Genomic DNA, 22,969 nt, shown 5'->3' with positions numbered 1-22,969 from the left:
TTTTCCCTTGAAATCTCAGCCAAGCACAAAGAGCTGTAAAAGAGCTTTTTGCAAAACCAAAAAGAAACCCTGGTCAGGAAAAGGGCTCTTTGGTAGGGTTACTGAGAGCTGGCATTGGGCCTGGGGCAAGAGGCCTGGCTGGGCCCTCCCTTCCTAAATGCATTGGGGTCGTAGAAGTGAGTAGAAGCCTACAAGTGAACGAACGAAATGTGGAGATGACCTTTAAAAAGGGAAGTGTGTATTTGACAAGACTAGATGACCCTCGTGTGGGGACCCCTTAGGCACAGGGCTCATTCGGGAGGAATTGATCCAGTTGGCTTAAAGCCAGCCCTGGAACATTCATCCCCATTGCAGAATTAGATAGCCACATCTGGAGTTATTCCTCCCTCCCCACAATGGCAAAATCTGGACCAGCTAGCAATGAGCTTCTGTGCCGCTCCCCATCTTCCTCTCTGAAAAGGAGCCTCCTCCTCAATGGCTGCCTGGGGTTGGGGGCTGGCAGAGGGCTCAAGGCCCACCTGTGGGTTGCCCCCTCAGCCAGCTTTCCAAAAGAGCAGCTGACTAATACAGGGAACCCTCAAAGCATTTGGAAATTGGCTTCCCGGACTGGGAGCATCTAACGCGGGTGGCCTTTTGGACGCCCACCAAGTTGACTGACGCAGCTTGCCTGGTGCATTGTGGGAAACTCAGTGGGCTCCTTCGGATATCAGAGTGTCAGTTTTGGTTGGGGAGAAGCATCCCGACCTGGGCACAGACGGTGTTGCAGACCAATGCATTCTGGGAAAATCTCTGGGCATCTTCAAGCAACCCCCCAAATGGACTTGTTTATCCAAAGGATCGGGCCAGGGGAAAAGTACCAGCAGCCATCAGGAATAATGTTGACATTTCGGTCTGAATTCCCCCGGGAATAAAGGCAAGTTTGTTTTCCGAGCTGAACAAAGGGAAATTGTGCTTCTGCCTTGTTTAAAGTTGTTTTTTTTTTTTCAGAGTAGGGGGTGGAAGGAAAGAGGGAGAAATGTGCCCAGTGTTAACAGCACCTCAGATATGATCAGAAGGCGTGAGAGCAAATGCAAGGATGGAAACAAAACTGAAGGAAGAGCTTTGCAGCTAAGGAGGAGGAACGAAAATACGTCTACTTTGGAAAGATCAAGGAGAGCGTGGACACCGGCCATTTTCTGAATTCCCCATGCTTTGTAGGTGTGGTTGAAACCCCATCACAGAGTCTTCTCTTTACTGCTGACATGGTCAGTGACTGTCCAGGTGGCCAGAAGGGTCTGATGATTCTGACTTGGCAACTCCGGCAGAGGTGACGCTTGTCAGCATCTTCCCCTTGACTTGAGAACAGGACCCGGAGGTGCCAGGCTTCTTGGCAGGGTGGAGTTATGTTTCTAGGTTGCTTTTGGACAACCAGATGAGAGGAGGCAGCTTGGTCACTTCTCCCAGGACTCTCCTGCGCCTTCCGGTCGAGACTGCTGGAGGATTCCACAGGCTGCGTAGTCAGGTATGGCCAGGTGGGGGTTTCTTGCATGGTGGTCGTTGCGTCTCTGCCTCTGCTTATTGCATGTGGAGGGCCGAGTAATTTTTTTGCCAGTTCTTCCAACCCCCAATCTCGATTATCTGGAGGACGGATAGGGGGGTGTTCTTTTCCCTCTCGCACAACACCAGAACCAGGGGGCAGCCACTCATGTTTTGTGGCAGGAGAGTTAGAACAGACAAAAAAAAAAAAATTTCTGCAAGCTGCATGTAATTCATCTGTGGAACCCCTTGCCACATGATGTGGTGACGCCACCTGGCCTAGATGCCTTGAAAAGGGAATCGGGCAGCTTTCTAAACGAAAAGTCCATCACAGGTGAAAAGTCGTGATGGGTTTGTGCGTCCTCCTGATTTTAGAAGTGGGCTGTCTCTGTGTGCCAGACGCAAAAGAGTATCAACAGGACGTGGGTACCTTTTTACTTTGTGTGCCCTCTGAGCCATCTGGTGGGCCACTGTGAGGGAAGGAAGCAGGACTAGGTGGGTCTTCTTATATTTTTGTGATGCCCCTTCTTTTTGTAGGAAAGGCCCTCCTCGATCCTCCAAGCATGCACCAGCTTCTCGTCTTGGTTGCCCTGAGCCTCTCCTCTCTTCCTGGGCTTGCACCAATTTACCAAAGACCAACTGGGAATCCAGGTACGCCACCATAAAAATTCCCCAAAACTGCAACCCCCCCCCCACACCACATGTCTCCCCACACGAGAACAGAGCTGAGGACGGTGCAGCGGTTCAGGAGCCTGACTAAGACTTGGAAGATTGATGTTTGAATCTCCTCTCAGTCACGAAGCTTCCTGGGTGACTTTGGGCCAGTCACTTCCTCTCTCGGCGTGTGACCCTCCTGTTTCTCCCCACAGCAACACCTCCACCCCTCCAGTACCTGTTGGAGCCCACGAACAAGCTGGTGCACACCCAAGGGGGAGCCACCGTCACCCTGCCCTGCATCCTGACGGCGCTGCCCCCAAACTTCAAGGTCCGCTGGAGCAAGGTAGAACCCTCCGAGTACATGGAGGTTGTCATCCTGATCACCAACGGCGTCCACCACAAGACCTACGGCCCCCTGGGCAGCCGGGCCCGACTGCGGCGCAGCCACCGCTACGACGAGTCCCTCATCATCACCGACGTGGCGCTGAACGACGAGGGGCGTTACCGTTGCCAGCTGGTCAACGGCCTGGAAGATGAGAGCATCTCTCTGGTCCTGCAGCTGGACGGTAGGACAGCCCCAAGGATCTTTCCTGGTTAGGGCGGCCACATTTCCCTGTAGGGATGATGCAAACCGACCCCAGCCCTGACTGAAGGAGCCCCCCCCAAAAAATGGGGTTCATTATTCTATTGTACCCAGCCAAGGAGGGCTGGAGGAGTAATTGGGGGGGCTGCACTTTTGCACCCTGGACAACTCTGTCCCCGTCAAATGCATCCTGTCATTGGCGTCCCTGGACATTTGATTCCAGTTTGTTTTTAAAAATCATCTCAAAACAGCCCTGCTGGATGAGGCCAACCTAGTCCAGCTTCCTGCGTGCCCCCTCGGCCCACTCCCTTGCACCTGGCGTTCAAAGACAGCCTGTTTCTAGAACAAGAAGGTTGCGTATAACCATCATGGCTTGTCACCTGTGATGGTCTGTGACGGTGCATCGATCTGTCCGATCCCCCTTTCTAAAAGGCCAGGCGCCACCCCCACATCCTGTGGCAAGGAGTTCCACAAGTTTATAACATGCTTGGCAAAGAAATATTTCTTAATTTCAAGATATGCACCTTCTCTGCTCTTGGACTGTCGTGTCCCGAGAATATCAGAGGAAGACGCACAGTCCATTTCCTCACACCTTTCTCCTCTTCCCCAGGTGTCGTCTTCCCCTACCAGACCAGCCACGGACGCTACAAATTCAACTATTTCGAGGCCAAGAAGGCTTGCCAAGATCAGGATGCCCGGCTGGCCACCTATGGACAGCTTCACAAAGGTAAGCCTGGCGTTCTGGAAGAGAAGCAAAGGCCTCGCCGTTCCCCAAACCCTTCGCTCCACCTGGCCCACTTCTGTGTTTTTGGTCTTGCAACACACAACTCACTAGGGCCAGAAAGTTTGGTTCACTAACCCGGCCTGCACTGAGCTTGTCCTCTCCTCCTTGCTCAGCCTGGACAGAAGGCCTGGACTGGTGCAACGCAGGCTGGGTCCTCGAAGGGACCGTCCACTACCCCATCATCAACTCCCGCGAGCCCTGTGGGGGGCGCCTTCTCCTCCCGGGAGTCCGGAGCTACGGTGCCAAAGACAAGTCCAAAGATCGGTTTGATGCCTTCTGCTTCGCTTCATCAGGGAAAGGTACGTGTGAGGACAAGCAACAGGAGATGCTTGATAAGATTAGAGTCCAGTCAAGATTCTAGTCCTCAGCAGGATTAATAGAGCCCCTTCTGCTCTCCAATGGACTCCTGCCTGCTTCCTCCCAATTTCTGACAGCTGTCACTGACGTATCTCTCCAGGATCTGGGACCCAGTATAGACCCAGCGAAATCAGTGTCTCTTTGCATTCTTGAGTGTGTGCTACAATTTAACTGCGTGGTTGTAGCCCAGGCTGCCTCCCCCAGGTTATCCTCGACCCCAGACTCTTAGCCAAGGGTGTGGACCACTTTCTCCCCCTCTCAAGCTTATGACCAACACTTATCACCAGAATCTCCTCCTTGTGACCTTCATGAGAGGAAAGCAGGTACGCCCTACATAGGGCTAGCTTTAGGAGTTGTGGGTCCCAGGTGGGTGAGGGGGACAGCGCTGCAGGGACCCACTGGAGACTGTGGGGCCCCAGGTTCACAGCTAAAGTTGTAGAACTGCAAACCTGTAAGCCTAGAAGCCAAATATGTAGATTGCCTTTGAAAAGTAAATAGTTACAAAACCACTTGTTTTAGTGTGTTAGGTGTCCGTTACAACGTGCTGTGTGTATTAGACGAGGCTAGATTACCCTCACACAGGGACGCCTTAGGCACAGGCCCCAGTTGGGAGCAATTGGTTCAATTGGCCTAAAGCCAGCCCTTGTCTTGATCCCTGTCTCGCCCTCTCTCTTCTCCCCCCCCTCCAGGTCGGGTCTATTTCATCCGGGGTCACCTAAACTTCAAGGAGGCCACACAGTCTTGCCGCACGGATGGAGCTGCTCTCGCCAAGGTTGGGCAGCTGTACGCAGCCTGGAGGTTCTCCCAGCTGGACCGCTGTGATGGAGGCTGGCTGGACGATGGCAGTGTGCGCTACCCAATCAACACCCCCCGCGCCCACTGTGGGGGGCTCCCGGATCCTGGTGTCCGCAGCTTCGGCTTCCCCAGCAAGCTACGGAGGAAGTATGGAGCCTACTGCTTCTCAGCGAAGTAGCGGAGACCCGGGAGACAACTGAGGAGTGGACAACTGCCAGGGACAGCGAGGACCACCTCAAAAACGACACCTTTCTCTGCAATTGTCACTTTTCCCAAGGACCTTCTTGGAAAGGGACTGGTGTCTGTCATTCAACAGGGACTAGCACCTTGGCTAGGCCAAGACTGTTCCAGAAGGACTTCATAGGGGGTCATGCAGGCTATAGCTATTTCAGAAAGCCAAATGATCACAAATGAGAGAGAGAGAGAGAGAGAGAGAGAGAGAGAGAATAACTTATTCAAAGTGTGTCTAACCCCATCTCTTGCCCCAACTAATGATAGAATTCAGGGGTCGTTCCACGAGGTTCGTTCACATTCTTATGGTTTTTTCTTATATTTCTGTATTTTTTCAGTTCCGCAATCATTTGCACAAGTTACCCAGTAACAGCCCAATCCTATGCATGCCTACTCAGAAGTAAGTTGTATTAGAGTCAATGGGGCTTACTCCCAGGGAAGCGTGAATAGGATTGGGCTGTAAGTTATTTATGTTTTTATGCTGGCCAAAATAACTTTGCAAGCTGAATCAGGCTAGGCTACGACTAGAGGTGTTTCTAAAACGGTGTTATTTACTTTACTCAGAAGTAAGCCCATCGTGTTCACGAAGACTTCGGCTGCAATCCCACTCACCAGAAACAAGCACCCCTAGCTATGATGTTGATCTGTTTTTGACTTTCGTTCATGCTCTGGTCTCCGGGACCTCCTCGAACAGGTGCTGACTCTGCTACGATGTCTGCCCTTTGCCACACAGCCCACCTGTGTGGGCTTTTTTTTTATTTACTTAATTTTATTTACTTAATTAAAAAAAACAAAAACCAACTAAACCAAGGCACTGTCGTCTGAATTTTATCTTCCTGACCCCCAAATATTTTACTGTTCTGGGGAAAGGTGCCCCCACACCTCTGTACTGACCCCCAAATTTTCACCTTTCCGGGGAGAGGCACCCGCAACTCTGTACTCCTTGCTTTTAAAATAAATTATTTGCTGACAAGCCAAATGACCATGTCTTCTTCGGTTGGGGGGGCTGTGACTGTGTGAGTATTTTGGGTGTTTTTAAAACACCAAGTCCCAGGTCACCGCTGGGGGGGGGGGCTACTTCACAACCTTTCCACCACTGCAGCCCATTCTTAACTGCACAACAAGACCCAAAGAATACCCTCTGGTGCAAAGTATGAAGTTCTATTTTATCTGGTCGCAGAGAAGTTGTGTGTGTTTTAAAAGGGGAAACTTAATTATTAGAACGTCTTTATATTTACACATAATTAAAAACAAAACAAGAGCAGGAAGTGGACCCAAAGGCACCGTGGTCATTCCCTGGGGTTTCGCTTGCGCTGGTTCGCACAAAATCTCGCCCACCTCAATTAACGGAACTGGGACGGTGGAGAGACGGAGGGTCTTGGACGGGCCTTCAGTCTTCAGGGTGATTTATCCCTTGCGGGGAGGTGGAAAGAAAGGGAGGGGAAGAAATTCATTGTCACAACATGATGAATGTTTCTGCATATCCTTTCTCAACAAAATGATGACTCGGGAGCAAGAGAAGAGGTGCCACCACGTGTTTACAGGGGTGTAGATGGCAGTGGCCTCACTAGGGGATGCCATGGGGGGTGCTTTACCATGGGTCTGTCTCTCTTCACCTTTTCAGAAGGTGCAGAGAGATATGTCCCTTTGCCCGCAAACACTCACTGGGGACGCAGGTGAACTGGGGCTGTTCCCACTGGCCGTTTTCTTGGCACCTGATGACAGGTGAGTGACGCTGCCCAAAGCCTTCCTGGCACCAGTACCGGATGACGGAATTGATCTCGTAGCGCTGTTTTGGTTTCCCGAACATTTGGGCACCCTCCACCTCTGGGGGTGAGCCGCAATAGACTGCAGAGAAGGTGAGGAAGTTAAACATGAGGCTGCATGGAAGTGTGCAGAGACAGGTGCTAAAAATTTAGACCCGAACCCGTGCCAACTGGGCAAAGGGGCGCCTTTGAAAGTGGTGCCCCCTGTTGGTTCGCAGGGGGAGAGCAACTGTCCCTCACCGCCCCAGGGTGGCATCTTTTCCTGCAGCTGTCGCTGGTCTCTCTTTTGCATCTCTCTCTAGATTGTAAGCCCTTTGGGGCAGGGAACCAAGTGACAGATTGATTCTGCGACGCAAGTCGCTCTGTGAACGACGCCTGTCGAAAAGCGGTACGTAAAGGTTCCTAAACAAGCACCACACTCACCCAGCCCCATCTTGCAGGTGTAGGAGAGGTGGTAGTTGCAGGGAACATCGCTCCACTTCCCGTCGTCGTGCCAGACGATCACCACGCAGTTCTCTCCGGAGAGGAAGTAGCTGTCCGGCTGCCCGGGGTGCCAGTTCTCATACAGCTGCCCGAGGGAGAAAGAAGAGCCAGTGGCGGTTCAGTGCTCAGCTTTCCAACCCGGCTGGAGCTTATTCTGACAAGAACCCTAAGGCTTCCAGGCCAGAAGGGAGGCTGGCTTGTGGGCATGCGTGACACTCTGGGGCAACGGGCACTACTAACCAGAGGGCTGCCGTCAGACCACTGGAAATCTCCTTCAATGGTCCGATCGTTCAGGCCGATCCACTGATACTCCTTGTACTGATCTAGAATCCCAAAAGGTCTGGTTAGCAGGAGAAGCAGCACAAAGGCGCAGCGTGAAATCTGAAGCTGGGAACCTGCACCCCCTGCTGGCCAGGAGAGGAGGCGGTCCGGGTGGGCATCAGACAGGAGTTTGGAAGGGGAAGCCCTGGCACACGACGAGGGCCCCAATCCTCTCCGACTTTCCAGTGCTGATGCAACTGGGGCATGCGCTCCATCCTGTAGTGGCGGGGCAGTCACGGAGGCCTCCTCGAGCTAAGGAAATCAAGGGCCCCCGAAGACTCCTCTCCAAGCGCTGGAGGCAGCCGACAACCCATAATAAAGGCAGCGACATGAAACAGAATAAAAGGTGTCATCCATTGCCAGAGCTGGCACTCGGGGCAGCCCAGGAAATGCTCCCAAAATTAACGGAGCCAGTGACAAGTCATCCTCCCCCCCTCCCTGACCTACTGTTGATGAAGCTCTGCTCCTCGGGGGTCATGATGTTGGCGAGGTGGGCCCCCTGCTTCCTGCACTGGGTCTCGGCGTCCTCCCAGCTCCGCCGCGTGGGGAAGTGCTTGTAGCAGGACCCCTGGAAACCCTGCCAGCCGGGCCGGCACTTCTCCAGGTCTGGGGAAGGAGAGAAGAGGAGGAGAGGAAATGGAGGTGTCCGTGCAGAGATGGGCCTGGAGGAGCAGAAGCTGCTTCAACTCACCCTGGCCGGTTCGGGAGACCTCAGCAAGCAGCCATTGAAATATTCAATTACATCTGCATCTGTTTGCAGCAGGTGCAGACTTGGCGAGGCCTCCTAAACCAGAGGTGTCCAACGTGAGGCCTAGAGCAGGGGTGCTCAATAGGTGGATCGCGAGGCAAAATGAGTAGATCGCGGAGTGTCGACCCCCCCCTTCAGGTGCCTCTGGGAGGAAACGCCGGGAGTAAGGCCCATTGTACTCAATGGGGCTTACTCCCAGGTAAGTGTGGCTAGGATTGCAGCCTCACAGCCTAATCCTAGGCATGTCTACTCAGGAGCAAGTCCTGTTGTACTCAGTGGGGCTCAAGGTACACCAACATACATTGTACACATAAATGTTGTATGTTATGATGGCGCGAACATTGTAAAAAAACCTCTGGTAGATCTCCGGGCCTTGCTGGGTTTCAGAGTAGCTCTCGAGCCAAAAAAGTGTGAGCACCCCTGGCCTAGAGGCTGGACGTGGCCCCCCAGAAGCTCATGGGCTCTCTCCATGGGCACCACCAGGGAGGACAGAAGGGGGGGCAGCCACTCACCAATCTCGCAGGCATCTCCTCCGTAGCCTGGCAGGCAGAGACACTCCGCGCGGTCTCCCTCCTCGGTGCAGGTGCCTCCGTTCTGACAGGGGTCTGGGACGCAGTCACCTGATAGCAGGGGGTGAAAAAGGCACCCGTGTGACCCCTGCAGGTCGGACCCTTTGGGAAAGACCTGGACACTTTGGAGGCTGGAAGCCCCCCCTGGGCATTCTGTTCTCTGGCAGCAGAGACCCTCCTCCAGCCTTGGCCAGGGAACTTTTGCTTGGGGCAGGAAAGAGCGTGCAGAGAAGGGGGTTCTTTTCCCCCTCGCACAACACCAGAACCAGGGACAGCGACCAAAGCGGAGTGGTAGGCGATACTTGGCTCTCCATCTGCTGGCTGTCCAGTCACGACCCCACCCACTGGCTGTAGCGCATGGTCCCTCAGCGCAGCTGCATTAGCGGGCAGTGCAGGGGGGTCATGCGCCAGGGAGCTGCTGATTCCCTCGACGGGCGCGGTGCCCTCCAACACCAACTGAAGGAGGGCTTTCAAGGGCGCTCTGTGCACAGGCGCACCAGCCAGGAGGAAGACTCCGGAGCAGCGCAAACACCCTCCCCACCTTGGACCGGATTTTTGTATCTGGAAAACGGTACCGAGTAGCTGCTTCTGTGCCATGTGAGTGTTCCCCACGGGTGTGTGGCAGGTTGTTTAATAAGGTGTGCACTGCAGCGGAGCCAGATTATGAACTGTCCCTGCTGCTCCATCAGGGTTTCAGAAAGAAATCAAGAACCAAGGGAAGGCACGTAATTAATAGGTGGAACTCCTTGCTACAGGACGTGGTGGTTTACGGTATCTGGCCCAGATACTTTGGAAAGGGGATCGGGCACATTGATGGAGGAAAAGCCCACTGTAGGTTACTGGCCTTGATGATTGTGTGCAACTTCTGAGTTTGGCCAGAAACCACTCTCTGAATGCCAGGGGGCAACAGGGCGCAGGTCTTTTGTTGTCTTGGGTGCTCCCTGAGGCGTCTGGTGGGTCGCTGTGAGATGCAGGAAGCTGGGCTAAGTGGTCCTTGGGCCTGATTCTGCAGGGTTCTTCTGAGGTGCTCATGGGCCGGAAGCTCACGGACTGTCCTTGTCTTTTCACTCAATGGACGACAACTTTTGCAGAGACCATAGACACATGAATGTCGCAAGAGCATGTGTCAGTGCGTCACATGGTGGCCAGGGGACCCCCCCCCCCATCTTGGGGATCGGAAAGCAGGGAGGCTACACGTGTGGTCTCTTTCCCTCTGTGGTCTGTTGCAGGGTGACAGCTGAAGTCTCACATCAGGAGAACGTTTTTTGCTTTCTATGCATTTAGCTCTGCATCACACACCCTGTCACTGCTAGTCACGGGAAGAGGCAAAGACTTGTGGGGGGGGGGCACTGAAGGGTTTACTCAGCGCCTCCCACCCCCTAGAGATCTTGTTTCCGTGACCCACATTTCTACCCTAGTCTTGCTCTGAAGAGCTTATAACCGGGAGGGCAGTCGGGCTGAGAAATGGCAGACGTTTCACAGCTGAGCAGGGATTTGAACTCGAGTGCTCTCCCTGTCCTAGGGCCACGCTCTAACCACTGCACCACGCTCTCTCTTTTCCAACCACCTCCCTGGCATTGGCCTTTCCCCAATTATCGCTTCGGAATAACGTGGACCAGAAATTTGTTGCTGTCTAAGACAAGCCAGGACTCCCGGCAAGAGGAATTCTGCGTCCAACACAATGTCATTTTCTGGTGCTTGCATAGAATACAAAGGTGTGGCTGGTCCTGGGGGTTGTCTATATTATGACCGCAGAAGCTGCCTTCAACAGAGGCTTGTTGGGACATCCGGCTCTCGGCTTCGGGCACTGACTGGCAGCAGAGGCACTCCCAGGGGCGCAGTGGAGAAGAGGGTGATGGGCCAGCGTGTCAAAGGAAGAGGGGAACAGACGGTTGGAACACTTTACCCCTTCCTCCCACAGTCCCAAAGTACAGGAGGTGCTGGGAGTGCCCCGGTCTGTGTTCAGGGGCCACACATGGAAGGAGCAGAGTGAGAAGATGGGGTCTGCCTTCCGGGTCATCCTCTGCTTGCTTAGCCCACCTGCGCAGGCTAAACAGTTACGCAGGCTTTAAAAACAAATTGGCCACGCTGACCTGCCTGCTTCCAGATTTGGACATGCAGCGGGCCCTCGGTGTCCACGGGGGATCCGTTCCAGGACTGCACAGGGCCACCAACTTCCATGGATAATGAAATCCATGAGGAAGGCCTCCCAGGACCTCACGCTCATGACCGGAAGGCACGTCCATGAGGTTCAGAGGGCCCTCCGTCCAAGGATACAGAAATCTAGCCTATGGATAAGACGGACTCGCCGTAGCACTCCTGAGAACCTGGTTCGGATTTGTGCGGAGCTGTGGGGTTACACAAACGGCAGGTAGATTAGTGCATTAGTGCAGGAGAGACAACAAATAACACACACAAGGGTAAGCGAAACAGACACAAGACACACGCACACAGTGGGGCGCACCCACCCAGGCTGCAGTTCTCTTCTAGAAAGTGTTTAATTTCTCTGTTAATGGCTTGTGTTTTTTTTTTTTCACAGAAACAGTCGTTAAAACACTTCACAGAAGTAGGAGCGATTCAGAGCCTGCACAACCTCAAGGGACACTTTTTTGCCTGGCAAAACGTGTGCTTCTCTGGGTCCGAGACCTTCCCCGATCCGGGCGATGAGGGAGGGAGGGAGGGAGGGAGAGACAGACAGGGAAGCGCGGCTTGGAAGGTGCATCATTAGTGGGCAGGGTTAGCGCGAGAGGTCAACCAAGACGGGGGCCAAGAGCGCCAAGGCGGTGCAGCCGAAAGGGTTACCTGCGAGATTCGCCCCTGATCCGAGACTGGCGCTTTCTGTGGGCAAGGCTGGCAGAGGGTGGGCAGTGCTCAGCGAGGGCTCTGTGAAAGGGGTGCCCACAAACGCTGAACCTGAAAGCTCCTCGGAGATGCCCTCGGCAGGCGGGGAGGCCGTTCCGTCTCCTTCGCTGCTCTGTGTTTCTTGTGCCGCCTCCAAGGTGCTCCCGGCGGTCTCCCTCCCCTCGTCGGAGTCTTCCACCGACGGTTCTGTCTCGCTGCTCGTGCCCTGCTCCGTGGCACCCCCCTCAGGGAGAAGGCCACGCACCGGGCCCCCTGCTGCCTCTTCGGGCCTGGAAGTGCCCAGCGTTGGCACAAGCCAGGCGGAGCCAGAATGCTCCTCGCTCTCTTCAGAGGAGCCGGAGGCAGTCGGGCCGGGCGCCTCGGGCTGTGCTGCCCCCGACCCTGCTGTCTGCTCAGGAGCAACCGTTACCGGGAGCTGTGACCCCGAGAACTCCATGTCTTCCGAGTCCCTGGAGCGACCGGCAGCAGGGGCACTTGCCAATCTGGGGGTGAGCCCGCTTTGTGGCGTCGTCTGCAGGCGCGACTGTTCGGCCCTCCGGGTTGTGGTGGGGCTGGCGAGGGTCGAAGCGCCCTCGGGCGACCCCAAGTCCTCTGTGGGTTGGTGAGGAACGCCATCGGCTTTGGGGTGGCTGCGGCTGAGGTTCAGGGCCACCTGCTCCAGAGGGACAACTTCCGCCCCTGCAGTTGTTGATGCTGGATCTCTATGGGACTCCTCAGAGCTGGAATCCTCCACTCCGCTGTTTCCTTCATGGGCATCTGGGGTGTCCAGAGTTTCTGGGGCTGTTTTGCCCCCGTGCTTCTGAGGTTCTGCCGGGCTGTGGGGCCGATTTCCTGCCTCTGCCTCACTGAGATGCGGCAAGATTTTGGACCAGGCCTCTGTAGCGATGGGCTCAGCTTCTTCTGCTGTGGGCTGGGGTTCTGCCGGAGCTTCCTCCAAAGGCCCAGGAAAACCCTGTCCCTCGACAGATTCTTCATCTTCCTCCTGGCTGGTACCCAGTCCCTGCTCTTCCTCAGGGCTCAGGTCCTCTCTTGCATCAGGTCCAGATTCAGGCACTTCACCTGCCAAACAGAAGGGCGACAAGACAGTCAGCACTGCCAGAAAAATGGCACGAGGGGGACACGATTGAGACTTAAAAATTATGCATGGGGTGAATATAGGAATGTCCTTCTCTCTCGCACAACACCAGAACCAGGAGAGATTCACTAAAATTGAGTGGGGTCACCCATGGACGTAGGATACAGAATATTCCGTGAATATTCCCAGTGGGTCTGGTAGCTGGACTGGGAGATTCTGGGCCCGATGCCCTGCTGTGCTGCTCCCAGTTGAAAGAGGGTGCCTGGGCCAGTGGACCAATGGTTTGGGCCAGGATAAGAGCCCCCAGCTCCCTATCCCAGTGAGAGGCGTTTCCATGGCTCCAGACCCCTGACTGAAGCACAGAGACAGCCTCTCTCCAGGGACGAGGGCAGCCGAGGCAAAGATGCAGGTCAACAGTGACTGTTCACGGAGGCCCCTCTCCCACCTACCGGGCCCGGGTCTCCCTGCACACCATCCACCTCCTTCCGCACCCCCTTCCTGGTCTGGTCTGGCATCGCAGTGCAGCGGCCCCCCCTGGGGCCCTGGGGGGGCCTCTTCAGGGTCACTGCTCGGCTTGGGCTGCTTGGCCTCGAGGAGGTCCTGGAAGACGGGCACGGCATAAATGGCCCCCCTGGATTCCTTCTCCACCTCCTGCTCCGCCGGGGGCAGCCGCAGCTCTTCCATCTTTTCTGTCACAGTCACAATCTCCTTGCTGCTGCCCTCTGCTCCGGGGGCTGGAGACTCAGGGGAAGGGCCAGTCTCTTCTGCGGGCAGAAAAGAAAGCAGGTGGTTACGGCCTCTGGCCTCTCCCCCTCGGATCAGCGTCATTTTAGTGGGCGTCCCCTGGTTCTGGCATTGTGTGAGAGGAACAACATCCCTCAATCCACTATCTATTCCCTGCATCATTTTATAGGTCTCAAGCATACCCCCCCCCCCGGCACCTTTTTTCCAGACTGAAGAGCCCCCAACGTGGCAGCCTTTCCTCCTAAGAGAGGTGCATGCCCCCTTTTGGCTCTCTTACGCACCTTTTCCAGGTCCACTTTTTGAGATGTGGCAGCCAGAACTGTACACATCACTCCAGGTGATACTCAACGGCTCTGCCCGGGGCTGGCTCAAGACCCACACCAAATGCTGCCCCTTTTTATGGGACAGCATCCCCGGGCACTGTCTCCACCTCGCCTGCTGGACTCAGGCAGGATGAGGGAGGCAGGGAGGAGGGAGGCCCACCGACAGCTTGGCTCTCCTTCACGCTTCCTCTTCCACTCCGCCCCCCCCCTCGTCCTTTAGAAATCCAGGGGGAATTTTCAGACTGTCAGAACAGTGCAGGTGCAAGACAGGCAAAAAAACAGCAACCCGGGGCCCAGGTTACCTCGAAAGCAGTAGACGTCGTATCTGCTCTGGGGATCCGGGAATCCCGTCTGATTGCGGAAGAGGAAGATGGTTTTGACTCCGGGCACGTTACCGCCGCACTTTTCCCGCGGAGTGACGATGGGGTAGCGCACGCTTCGATCCGCCAGCCAGCCGGGGTTGCAGTGGTCCAGCCCCTCGCTCCAGGCGGCGTAGAGCTGGCCCGTCGTGGCCATCTCTGCCCCCAGGGCCCGACACTCCACCTGGGCTTCCTCCCAGGTGAACTTCTCTGGGGAGCTCACCAGGAACAGCTCTCCTGAGGGCAGAGGGGAGAGAAACCGGGTCTGAACCATCTACAAAGGGAAGATCCCAAGACGGTGGAAGGATCCCTGGGCCATGGAGTAACCCCTGAACAACCACCATGCAGCCGTCTCTTGGCCTTCACCCACCGGACCTTCCTGCTTGGCCCTTTCACTGTTTTCAATTCTAAGCTCATTCAAAGTTTGTCCACCTGCTTTCCTTTGCGGTCCAATTTCACCCAGGATGCCGCAATGTTTGTCGTCCTTTTGCACACATTCACACGTGTTATTCAGGGGCTCCTCTTTATCTGCAGATTCAGATTATCGACCCGCCCACCCATGTCTGCAGAACCCACAGAGGACCTCCTTTGGGTCACATTCTGAGGTCTGGGGAGGCTATTTGGGCCCCCTTTTGGACGCTGGGATCAGGTAAAATGTACCCACTGCGCACCCCTCTCTTGGGCCCCAGTGAGATCGGAAAATGACAGATCCCAGGAAATTTCCTGCTCCGGCCCCCAGCCCCTCTTTTGGGCCCTGGGCTCAGGCACAATATACCCCCTGCCCCTCCCTTTTGGAGGGGCAGCACTGATATGGGTGTTGGAGGAAACTTAAAAATTGGTTTCCTCTTTTGGGGGGAAGCAGAGTAGCTTCAGCAGCAGATCCCCCCCCCTTGCTGGGAATCAACCCCAGGGAAGCTCCCACACCTGGCTGGCTGCTAATTAACAAAAGACAAACGACAATGGCTGGTTGAAGTTGCAAAAGAAAGTCATTTACGGTTCCATAGAAGCATGTTTACAGCATCTGATTATGATCAGAGGTTACACTAAACTTGAGACAACAAGGCCCTGGAGCTGCCTCGTCCTGCGTGCCATGTGGTCAAGATGGCAGCGCCAGCAGAGACCTGCTGCGTGCCATCCCACAGGTCAGTGTGGAAGAGAAGCAAGAGAGAGAGAGCAAGGGTGTGCTCGGAGCAGAAGGAAAGATATAGGGTCTGGGCCACACCCCCCCACATAGGTCACCCAAAGGGGACAGGTAAAGTGTAGGGTCACTGGGCCATTGCTTAACCCTTTCAGGACAGTATCCTGCCACCTCTGGACAGCAGACGGAGTTGCACCAAACTCCAACAATGGGCAGCACTGCCCTGGGAAGGTGACATTTGCATATGTTTTGTTCGCAGTCTCCTTTACCATACAGTTCTTCCGCGTAGCAGTAGACATCGTACATGTCCCCCGGATCCACCACGCCGTAGTTCCGGACTCCTGGAAAACCATCCATGTCTCCGTAACAGGCTTCACGAGGGGTCTGTATAGGGTACCTGGGGAGGAGGAGAAGGGGGTTTGCACGTATGACTACCCAAAACAAGGAACCAGGAATGAGAAAGCAAAAACATTCAGTTGGAATACAACCCCCCCATCCTGCACTAACTTCCACAATTCATTGGAGATTCACAAGCAAACCGGAGCCACAGAAAACAGTTCCCATGGACTGCAATATCCCTTAAAAAGTCGACTAGTGTCCAGTACCACTAAGACACTCCGGGAATGTAGCTCTTCACAGTCAGGGGTAGAATTCTAACTCAAGAGGGCAGACCCAGTGAAATGCCGGGGGTCAGGAGGCACGGGATATGCGCTTGCATTGTGCATTCAGGCCCCTGAATGTGTGTGTGTGAGATTCTCAGCTAGACCTGTGTGATTTTAAATGAAAACTATCTAATAATGTTAACATTTATTGAGCATGGAACACCATTTAGACCAAAGAAACAAATGACAACAACAACAACAACAACAACAACAACAACAACAACAATAATAATAATAATAATAATAATAATAATAATAATAATAATAATAATAATAATAATAAAGTCAGAATAAAAAGAGCATAAAACAGCAGTTCATAGAGGAATCAGGCCTGTAAAAAAGAAACTAAAAGATGTATAAAAGTGTTAAAAAGGCCATGGAATCAGAAGGCTTGTTCAAAGAGCAGGGTCTTCAGGCCTTGCCGAAAAAACTCAAGAGAGGGAGCCATTCTCAAGTCAAGGGGAAGGGAGTTCCACAACGTTGGTGCCACTACTGAGAAGGCCCTTATTTCTTGCCGCCGCCCCACGTACCTCCTTAGGCGGCGGCACTTGTAAAAAGGCCTTCCCTGATGACCTGAGAGGACGAGCCGGATTGTACGGGAGTAGGCGATCTCTGAGATACCCTGGCCCAGATCAGTATAGGGCTTTAAAGGTCAAAACCAGCACCTTGAATTGGGCCCGGAAACGAGTGGGCAGGCAATGTAGTCCCCGGAGAAGCGGACTGACCGAGTCAAACCGCCTAGCTCCAGTGACCACATGGGCTGCCGCATTCTGCACTAGTTGCAGTTTCCGAACTGTCTTCAGGGGCGGTTTACATTACTTCAAATGTAATTTGATCCTATTGCACAGGGTGCCCCCACTTATTCCATAGCTTAGGGACTCTTGAAAAGCAGGAAGAAAGAAGCCCACAGTGTTTTTTTTAGCTTGCAAATGCAAAACAGCATTTGCAAAGGCTTGTGAGTGCAGGCCTCCATTCTTGACCCTTATTGACCCATCTGGTGTCTTGAGGCAGAAAAAGCACTGCCTGCAAACCTGATGACTGCCCCATTTCTTATTCAAGGAGAGGTGTGCAGAGGACAAAGCAGAAAGCCCCAATTTGCAGGGCATTGAAGGAGTCACACACCCTAATGGCCCTCAATTATATCCTTCCCTGAGAGTTCAGCCTTCCCCCTCCAGGGCAAAGTCCTAACTGACCCCTAGGAAGGTCAGCAGAAACCCACTTAGGGACCAGGAGAGACTTTGCAGGTACTGGAAAGAGAGGTCCGTTTCAGGCTATTGCTCCGCCCTCATTTTGCTGATTGAAAAGAAGTGCCTAATTGTTCTGAATAGCAAACAGACAAAAAAGAGGGTCATGCCCCTGAGGAATGCAAAATAAATAGGACTCATTCATAGAGGGTAGGGAGGGGCCATTCAACCTTCTCCCCCCCCATTGCTGTTTGCCACACGGTGATAAGAGCCATTAAGTTAGATAAGAGTCTTTAGAGAAGCAAAAGCCTAAAAAATACAGGCGCATCAGGTTCACGTTACCCTGGGGGCTGGGGATAAGAATAGGCCCTCAGTTTGGCTGTACTTGTCGTAAGAGGCGACTAAACAGGTAGATGGGACTCCTTAGCCTGGGAAGGCAGCTCATCTGAGAGAAGGAAAACTCTGATCCCAAACCTCCACTGCCTTGTGGCTACATCCAGTTATGGAAAAGGCTTCAGGAGTCAACCTCGAGGCAAAATCCGGAGCCGGAGTCCCTGAGGCAGTTCATGGCTGAACACAGTCACGTTCTGGCAATTCCTGCGACGCCGCTGGAACCAACCGTATTGGCCTCTGCCTTTCCATTGGACCATTTCAGCGGCGTGGAGAGGGGGAATTTGCTGCATGGGAAACAGCCTATCCTCCATACCTACTTTACCCAGGCTTCGCGCACTGGAGAGGACACTCTGTTCCAGAACCACCATTCAGAGTGTGACACCATAGTCTTCAGAGACTGAAGGATGCCAACAGGTTCAGGGGCCCTCCGGGGCAGTGGGAGACAGAGAAACAGAAACAGGGCTCTGCAGAGGAGGAGGAGAAACCCCAGCAGAAGAGTGAAGAGCCACATCAGTCAGTGAGGAAGACCACAAATGCCGGAGCTTCAGCAGCATCAGGTTAAGCAGCCCAGGTGCCTCCAGAGAAAGAGAAGCAGAGCTCTGGAGAGTGGAAGGAGAGACTGCCCAGAGAAGAGGAGAAGAGCCACTTCAGTCTGTCTTTGCACCAGCAAGATTCCTCCCCGAGGGAGCTGCACCGTTCCTGGAGGTACTGCAATACCAGGCCGATGCGTGGAGTGGACGGAGCAAGCCCCTATTCCATCTCCCAGTCCCAAAAATCCATTTAATATGTAGTCCTCGAATAGAGGACGTATCAGATATTAAACTGATAAGAACAGATACTACACTTGATCTTAGCCAAAAGGCCGAGAAGCGATACTACAACCCGGGAAAACCCAGCAGCCCTGGTCAGTGGCTCCTCTTCCAGCCGCCCGAGAGCAGCGCTTTGCCTTCCGGAGCCCAGCGGCACAGCCGGCACGTCCTTGTTCACCATCACGCGGAATCCACTCTGCAAACGTGTCTTTGCACGCCTTGGGGGCAAATGCCCTCCTTTGGGGCACTTCTCAGCTCCCTTCCGGGGACTCTTCTCCCCTCGCCAATTCCACCGCCAGCGTGGGATTTGCATAACACTGCCCCGTTTCCCAGCATGCTCCAGTAACCCTTTGATGGCCGGCTGTGCGGCGCTGCTCTTTTCCGAAGCTCAGCCGTGCGCCAGGTGGCAGTGTTGCCTTGTGGTTCACGAGTGTGGCTGGTCATCCAAGCGGTGGAGAGTGCAGACTTCTGGTTCTACTTCCTGGCCCTGATCCAAAATGTTCTGCTGAGAAGGCTGCAGCTTCTTCCTCCCTACTTGGACAGCCAACTCTTTTTTTTCTGCTACTCCATGCAGGTGGGATAGTTGTGGCAGCCTCCAGGACACACAGGAACATCTGCGCACCTTTAGGCTCTTTAAAAAGTGCACACAAATACTCCAAATGACAGACAGAACAACAAAATAGTTCTGACAAAGTAAAGAGATCCTTCCTATTTGAAGAAATGGGTTCTTCAATTAAAATTTTTTTCGATGGATAATAAACCCTGAACCAGGTGCCTGTTGGTTTGACTTTGGACAATAACACAAAGACCTGGGCGGAGGTTCGGGGCTTCTTCTGGGTGCGCAGCTAGGAGTTGCCTGGGCTTAATGGAAGCAGAGTCTGTCCTTTAGATGAAGACACAAAGGGTTAACTGTACCCTAATCAGAGGCTAAAGAAAAGGCAGGGTGGGTGTGATCTGCACCCATCCTCTTACCCATCTTGGCTGGAGAGACTTCTTCACACTGGTATCTGAAAAGGCCATCTGGAACCTGATCACTGGGGCAGTGAGGCTGATTCCTTATTGTGTTGCAAACAAGATAATGGCCTAGGTGAAAGATCAAATCTGCAAGACCTTGGAGGAAGGAGGCCCACAAATGCCCCTGTAAATGGCCCTCAATTTGCATGACTTTTCCTAAGAAAACATCACCACGCCCCTTTGCAGGGCGAAGTCTCCACTGACTCCCAGGAATCCCAGCTGAGGAACCCAAAGGGGAGAGACTGCAACTGGACCTCCGGAAGGCTGTCCAAGCAGGATTCATGGCAGCAGGGAGGGGGACACTGAACAGCTCCTGCTTCTGTTTTCCTCCGGAGGGCACCAGACATGACCATCAGAAAAAGCCATCCAAGTTATTAGAAATCCAGGTGCTCACTCCACATCCTCACTTCAGAGCAGAAGCCACAGAACCCACATAAGAACAGCCCCACTGGATCAGGCCACAGGCCCATCTAGTCCAGCTTCCTGTATCTCACAGCGGCCCACCAAATGCCCCAGGGAGCACACCAGATAACAAGAGACCTGCAAGGCTTCCTGGGAATTGTAGTTAAGAACATAAGAACAGCCCCAATGGATCAGGCCATAGGCCCATCTAGTCCAGCTTCCTGTATCTCACAGTGGCCCACCAAATGCCCCAGGGAGCACACAGGATAACAAGAGACCTCATCCTGGTGCCCTCCCTTGCATCTGGCATTCTGACATAGCCCATTTCTAAAATCAGGAGGTTGCACATACACCTCATGGCTTGTAACCCGTAATGGATTTTTCCTCCAGAAACGTGTCCAATCCCCTTTTAAAGGCATCCAGGCCAGATGCCATCACCACATCCTGTAGCAAGGAGTTCCACAGACCAACCACACGCTGAGTAAAGAAATATTTTCTTTTGTCTGTCCTAACCCTCCCAACACTCAATTTTAGTGGATGTCCCCTGGTTCTGGTATTATGTGAGAATGTAAAGAGCATCTCTCTAGCCACTCTGTCCATCCCCTGCATAATTTTGTATGTCTCAATCGTGTCCCCCCTCTCTTTTCTAGACTGAAGAGGCCCAAACGCCGTAACCTTTCCTCGTAAGGAAGGTGCCCCAGCCCAGTAATAATCTCAGTCGCTCTCCTTTGCACCTTTTCCATTTCCACTATGTCTTTTTTGAGATGCGGCGTCCAGAACTGGACACAATACTCCAGGTGTGGCCTTACCATCGATTTGTACAACGGCATTATAATACTAACCGTTTTGTTCTCAATACCCTTCCTAATGATCCCAAGCATAGAATTGGCCTTCTTCACTGCCGCCGCACATTGGGTCGACACTTTCATCGACCTGTCCGCCACCACCCCAAGATCTCTCTCCTGATCTCACCAACAGCCCATTGTTTTGACCTGACACCGAAAAGGCCGCAAAGTTGGCACATGCCCATCTCCCTTGGGAAGGAGGCTGACAATCAGGGGGCCACCACAAAAAGGGCCCTGATCCTGCTTTTCGCTAAACTCGGAATTGCTGGCGCCTCCAGCGGCTGCCTACCTGACAGTCTGGTCCGCAATCCAGCCGGCATCACACTGCTCGTAGCCACTGAGGTAGGCAGCGTACAGTTGCTCTGGGGTGGCGATCTCGGCTTCGATCCTGGTGCAGGCTTCCTGGGCCTGGGCAAAAGTGTAGGCATATCGGGCGGAGCCTTCCCGGTACAGGAACACGACTCCTGGACAAGAGAAGCAGGCGAGCTGGATGGTCCAATAAGGTTTGCCGGAAAGGGGCCTTTAGTATAATCTACCTCTCCTGAAACAGGCATAGGCCCATCATGGTCTGTAACTTGCGATGGACTTTTCTCCATCAGGCTCTCCATTCCCCTTTCAAGGCACCTGGACTGTCAGGTACCATCACCACATCCTGGGGCAAGGAGTTCCACAAATTAATTAACTGCTGGGTAAGAAAGATTCTCTTTTGCCTGTTCTGACTCTCCCACTACTCAACTCCCCCTTTTCAAATTCCCGGGAACAGGAAGGAGCTGTGCAGGCAGGGAGTATGACACCTCCTACCCCTACTTCCTGCCGCAAGACCACCCTTACCTTTCACCTTCACCTCCAGCAGGTCGTGCCCGTCCTCAATCCCATGCTGAACGTCACAGCGGTAGACCCCGGAGTCATTGGAGCGCAGCTCGCTCAGCACCAGAGTGGCGTCTGTCGGTGAGTCTGGGTAGTAGGGCAGGGAGACTCGATCCCGGTACCCCTCACTGACCTTCACCTTCAGGCCCCGGGCGACCAGGATCTCCGCCTCTCTCTCCTCTGTGATGAAGCTCCATTTCACACGGGGTGCCCCCTGGATGGCGCGGCGGCCCGCAGTGCCCGAGGTGGGCAGCGGGCGCAGGTAAGTCACATGACAGGGGATGGTGAGGCTTCCCGCAAGCACGGCTTGGACTGGGGGATGTCTGGCGATGGAAACCCGCAAGGCTTTGACGTCTTCTGAGGGAAGGAGGAAGCACAAAAGAGCGATGTGGGTGAGGCTCGTATCTGTCACTGAAGCATAACTGCACGTGGTTTTCCATCCTTGCTCATATACTGCTTTGGGATCCAATCAGGTCCACTCCTCCTTTGGGTACAGACCCCTGTGGAGCAGAGCCACGTGGTGTAACAGCCCTACCTGCTGGCAGGCAAGACAGTGCTGATGGAAAGCTCCTGAGCAATTCAACACCGCTGTTCAAGAAGCCCAATGCAAACAGCAAGACTGGCAGACAGGGCCTTTGGGAATGTTATCAGGTACACAGTTTCTTTGGGCCCCTCCCCTTCTCCACTGGATCACAAATTCATAAAGTCACTGGGCCACCATTCCTACAAATTGCAATCTATATAAAGCTACATAGGCTTAACGTGACTGCTTACGGTCTTCGCACAATAGATGCAAGCATTTTCTGAGACGCCAGGACATTCCCGGGTCCCCCTCTTGTTGTCTTGTGCGCTCCCTGAGGCCCCCGGTGGGCCTCTGGGAGATGCAGGAAGCAGGACTACTTGGGCCCTGATCCCAATCCAGAAAGGCTCTTCCGAGGTTCTTATTTTCTTAATCCAAAATGGGGACAGTCAGGAACATTTACTGCTACAAAATTGGTCATGTGTGTTGACCAGACCAGCCCGGAGTTACCTGTGCTTTCTCTGAAGAAGCCGAAGGCATCGGTCGAAAGGATCTGGGCAAAGGCAGAAACTACCAGGAGGATGTAGGACATTCCGCTATCTGTGAGGGGAGGGGGAAGAAGGCAGAAGTAATGAGAGAGAACCTGTTGCAAACACTGGGTTCCAAAATGCACCCACCCACCCCGAAACAGCAGCCTAATCCAGGTTCACTGAAGAGTAGAACAATGTTAGGAGGGAGTACTCCTGGAGGTCATCTAGTCCAACCCCCTGCTCAGTGACCCTGGAGCAGGGGTGCCCAAACCCTGGTCCTGGGGCCACATGCTGCCCTCAAGGCTTCTCAATGCGGCCCTCAGGGAGCCCCCAGTTTCCAATGAGCCTCTGGCCCTCTGGAGATTTGTTGGAGCCCGCACTGGCCCGACGCAACTGCTCTCAGCGTGAGGGCAACTGTTTGGCCTCTCGAGTG

The 22,969-nt window shown here is 53.9% G+C and overlaps 2 protein-coding genes and 1 non-coding gene across 3 annotated transcripts; 1 reads left to right on the top strand and 2 right to left on the bottom strand.

Moving 5' to 3' along the window:
• Window positions 1-1,862: 1,862 nt before the first annotated feature.
• On the top strand, window positions 1,863-4,869 carry HAPLN2 (hyaluronan and proteoglycan link protein 2). The gene is made up of 6 exons (XM_066610424.1): window positions 1,863-1,941; window positions 2,053-2,166; window positions 2,385-2,738; window positions 3,366-3,482; window positions 3,653-3,838; window positions 4,586-4,869. Exons 1-6 carry the CDS (start codon window positions 1,863-1,865, stop codon window positions 4,867-4,869), a joined length of 1,134 nt encoding a protein of 377 aa, XP_066466521.1.
• Window positions 4,870-6,187: 1,318 nt separating this feature from the next.
• Window positions 6,188-22,598, bottom strand: BCAN (brevican). The gene is made up of 13 exons (XM_066610423.1): window positions 22,517-22,598; window positions 21,451-21,843; window positions 20,909-21,083; window positions 15,580-15,707; window positions 14,116-14,409; window positions 13,196-13,510; window positions 11,612-12,730; window positions 8,753-8,860; window positions 7,940-8,098; window positions 7,412-7,494; window positions 7,112-7,256; window positions 6,588-6,770; window positions 6,188-6,335 (listed from the first exon to the last, which is right to left on the bottom strand). The coding sequence occupies exons 1-13, from the start codon at window positions 22,596-22,598 to the stop codon at window positions 6,313-6,315; spliced, it is 3,207 nt and encodes a 1,068-aa protein (XP_066466520.1). The 3' UTR covers window positions 6,188-6,312.
• LOC136635346 (U2 spliceosomal RNA) lies at window positions 18,233-18,423 on the bottom strand. The gene has a single exon (XR_010793387.1). It is a non-coding gene; the product is annotated as a U2 spliceosomal RNA (small nuclear RNA).
• Window positions 22,599-22,969: the final 371 nt, after the last annotated feature.

Source organism: Tiliqua scincoides, chromosome 15 (assembly GCF_035046505.1).
Source record: "Tiliqua scincoides isolate rTilSci1 chromosome 15, rTilSci1.hap2, whole genome shotgun sequence".
Taxonomy (NCBI): domain Eukaryota; kingdom Metazoa; phylum Chordata; class Lepidosauria; order Squamata; family Scincidae; genus Tiliqua; species Tiliqua scincoides.
The sequence above is the reverse complement of the archived record's forward strand: the minus strand, read 5'-3'. Positions and strand labels throughout refer to the sequence as shown.

Bases quoted from the DNA above. Each gene is read 5' to 3' on its own strand.
- HAPLN2 (XM_066610424.1), top strand. From the start codon at position 1,863: ATGGGTTTGTGCGTCCTCCTGATTTTAGAAGTGGGCTGTCTCTGTGTG. The intron at 2,739-3,365 runs GTAGGACAGCCC...CCTCTTCCCCAG, and splicing joins TCTGGTCCTGCAGCTGGACG to GTGTCGTCTTCCCCTACCAG. The intron at 3,483-3,652 runs GTAAGCCTGGCG...CTCCTTGCTCAG, and splicing joins CTATGGACAGCTTCACAAAG to CCTGGACAGAAGGCCTGGAC.
- BCAN (XM_066610423.1), bottom strand. From the start codon at position 22,598: ATGTCCTACATCCTCCTGGTAGTTTCTGCCTTTGCCCAGATCCTTTCG. The intron at 12,731-13,195 runs GTAGGTGGGAGA...TCTGTTTGGCAG, and splicing joins TGCAGGGAGACCCGGGCCCG to GTGAAGTGCCTGAATCTGGA. The intron at 8,099-8,752 runs GTGAGTGGCTGC...CTCCTTCCCCAG, and splicing joins AGGAGATGCCTGCGAGATTG to ACCTGGAGAAGTGCCGGCCC.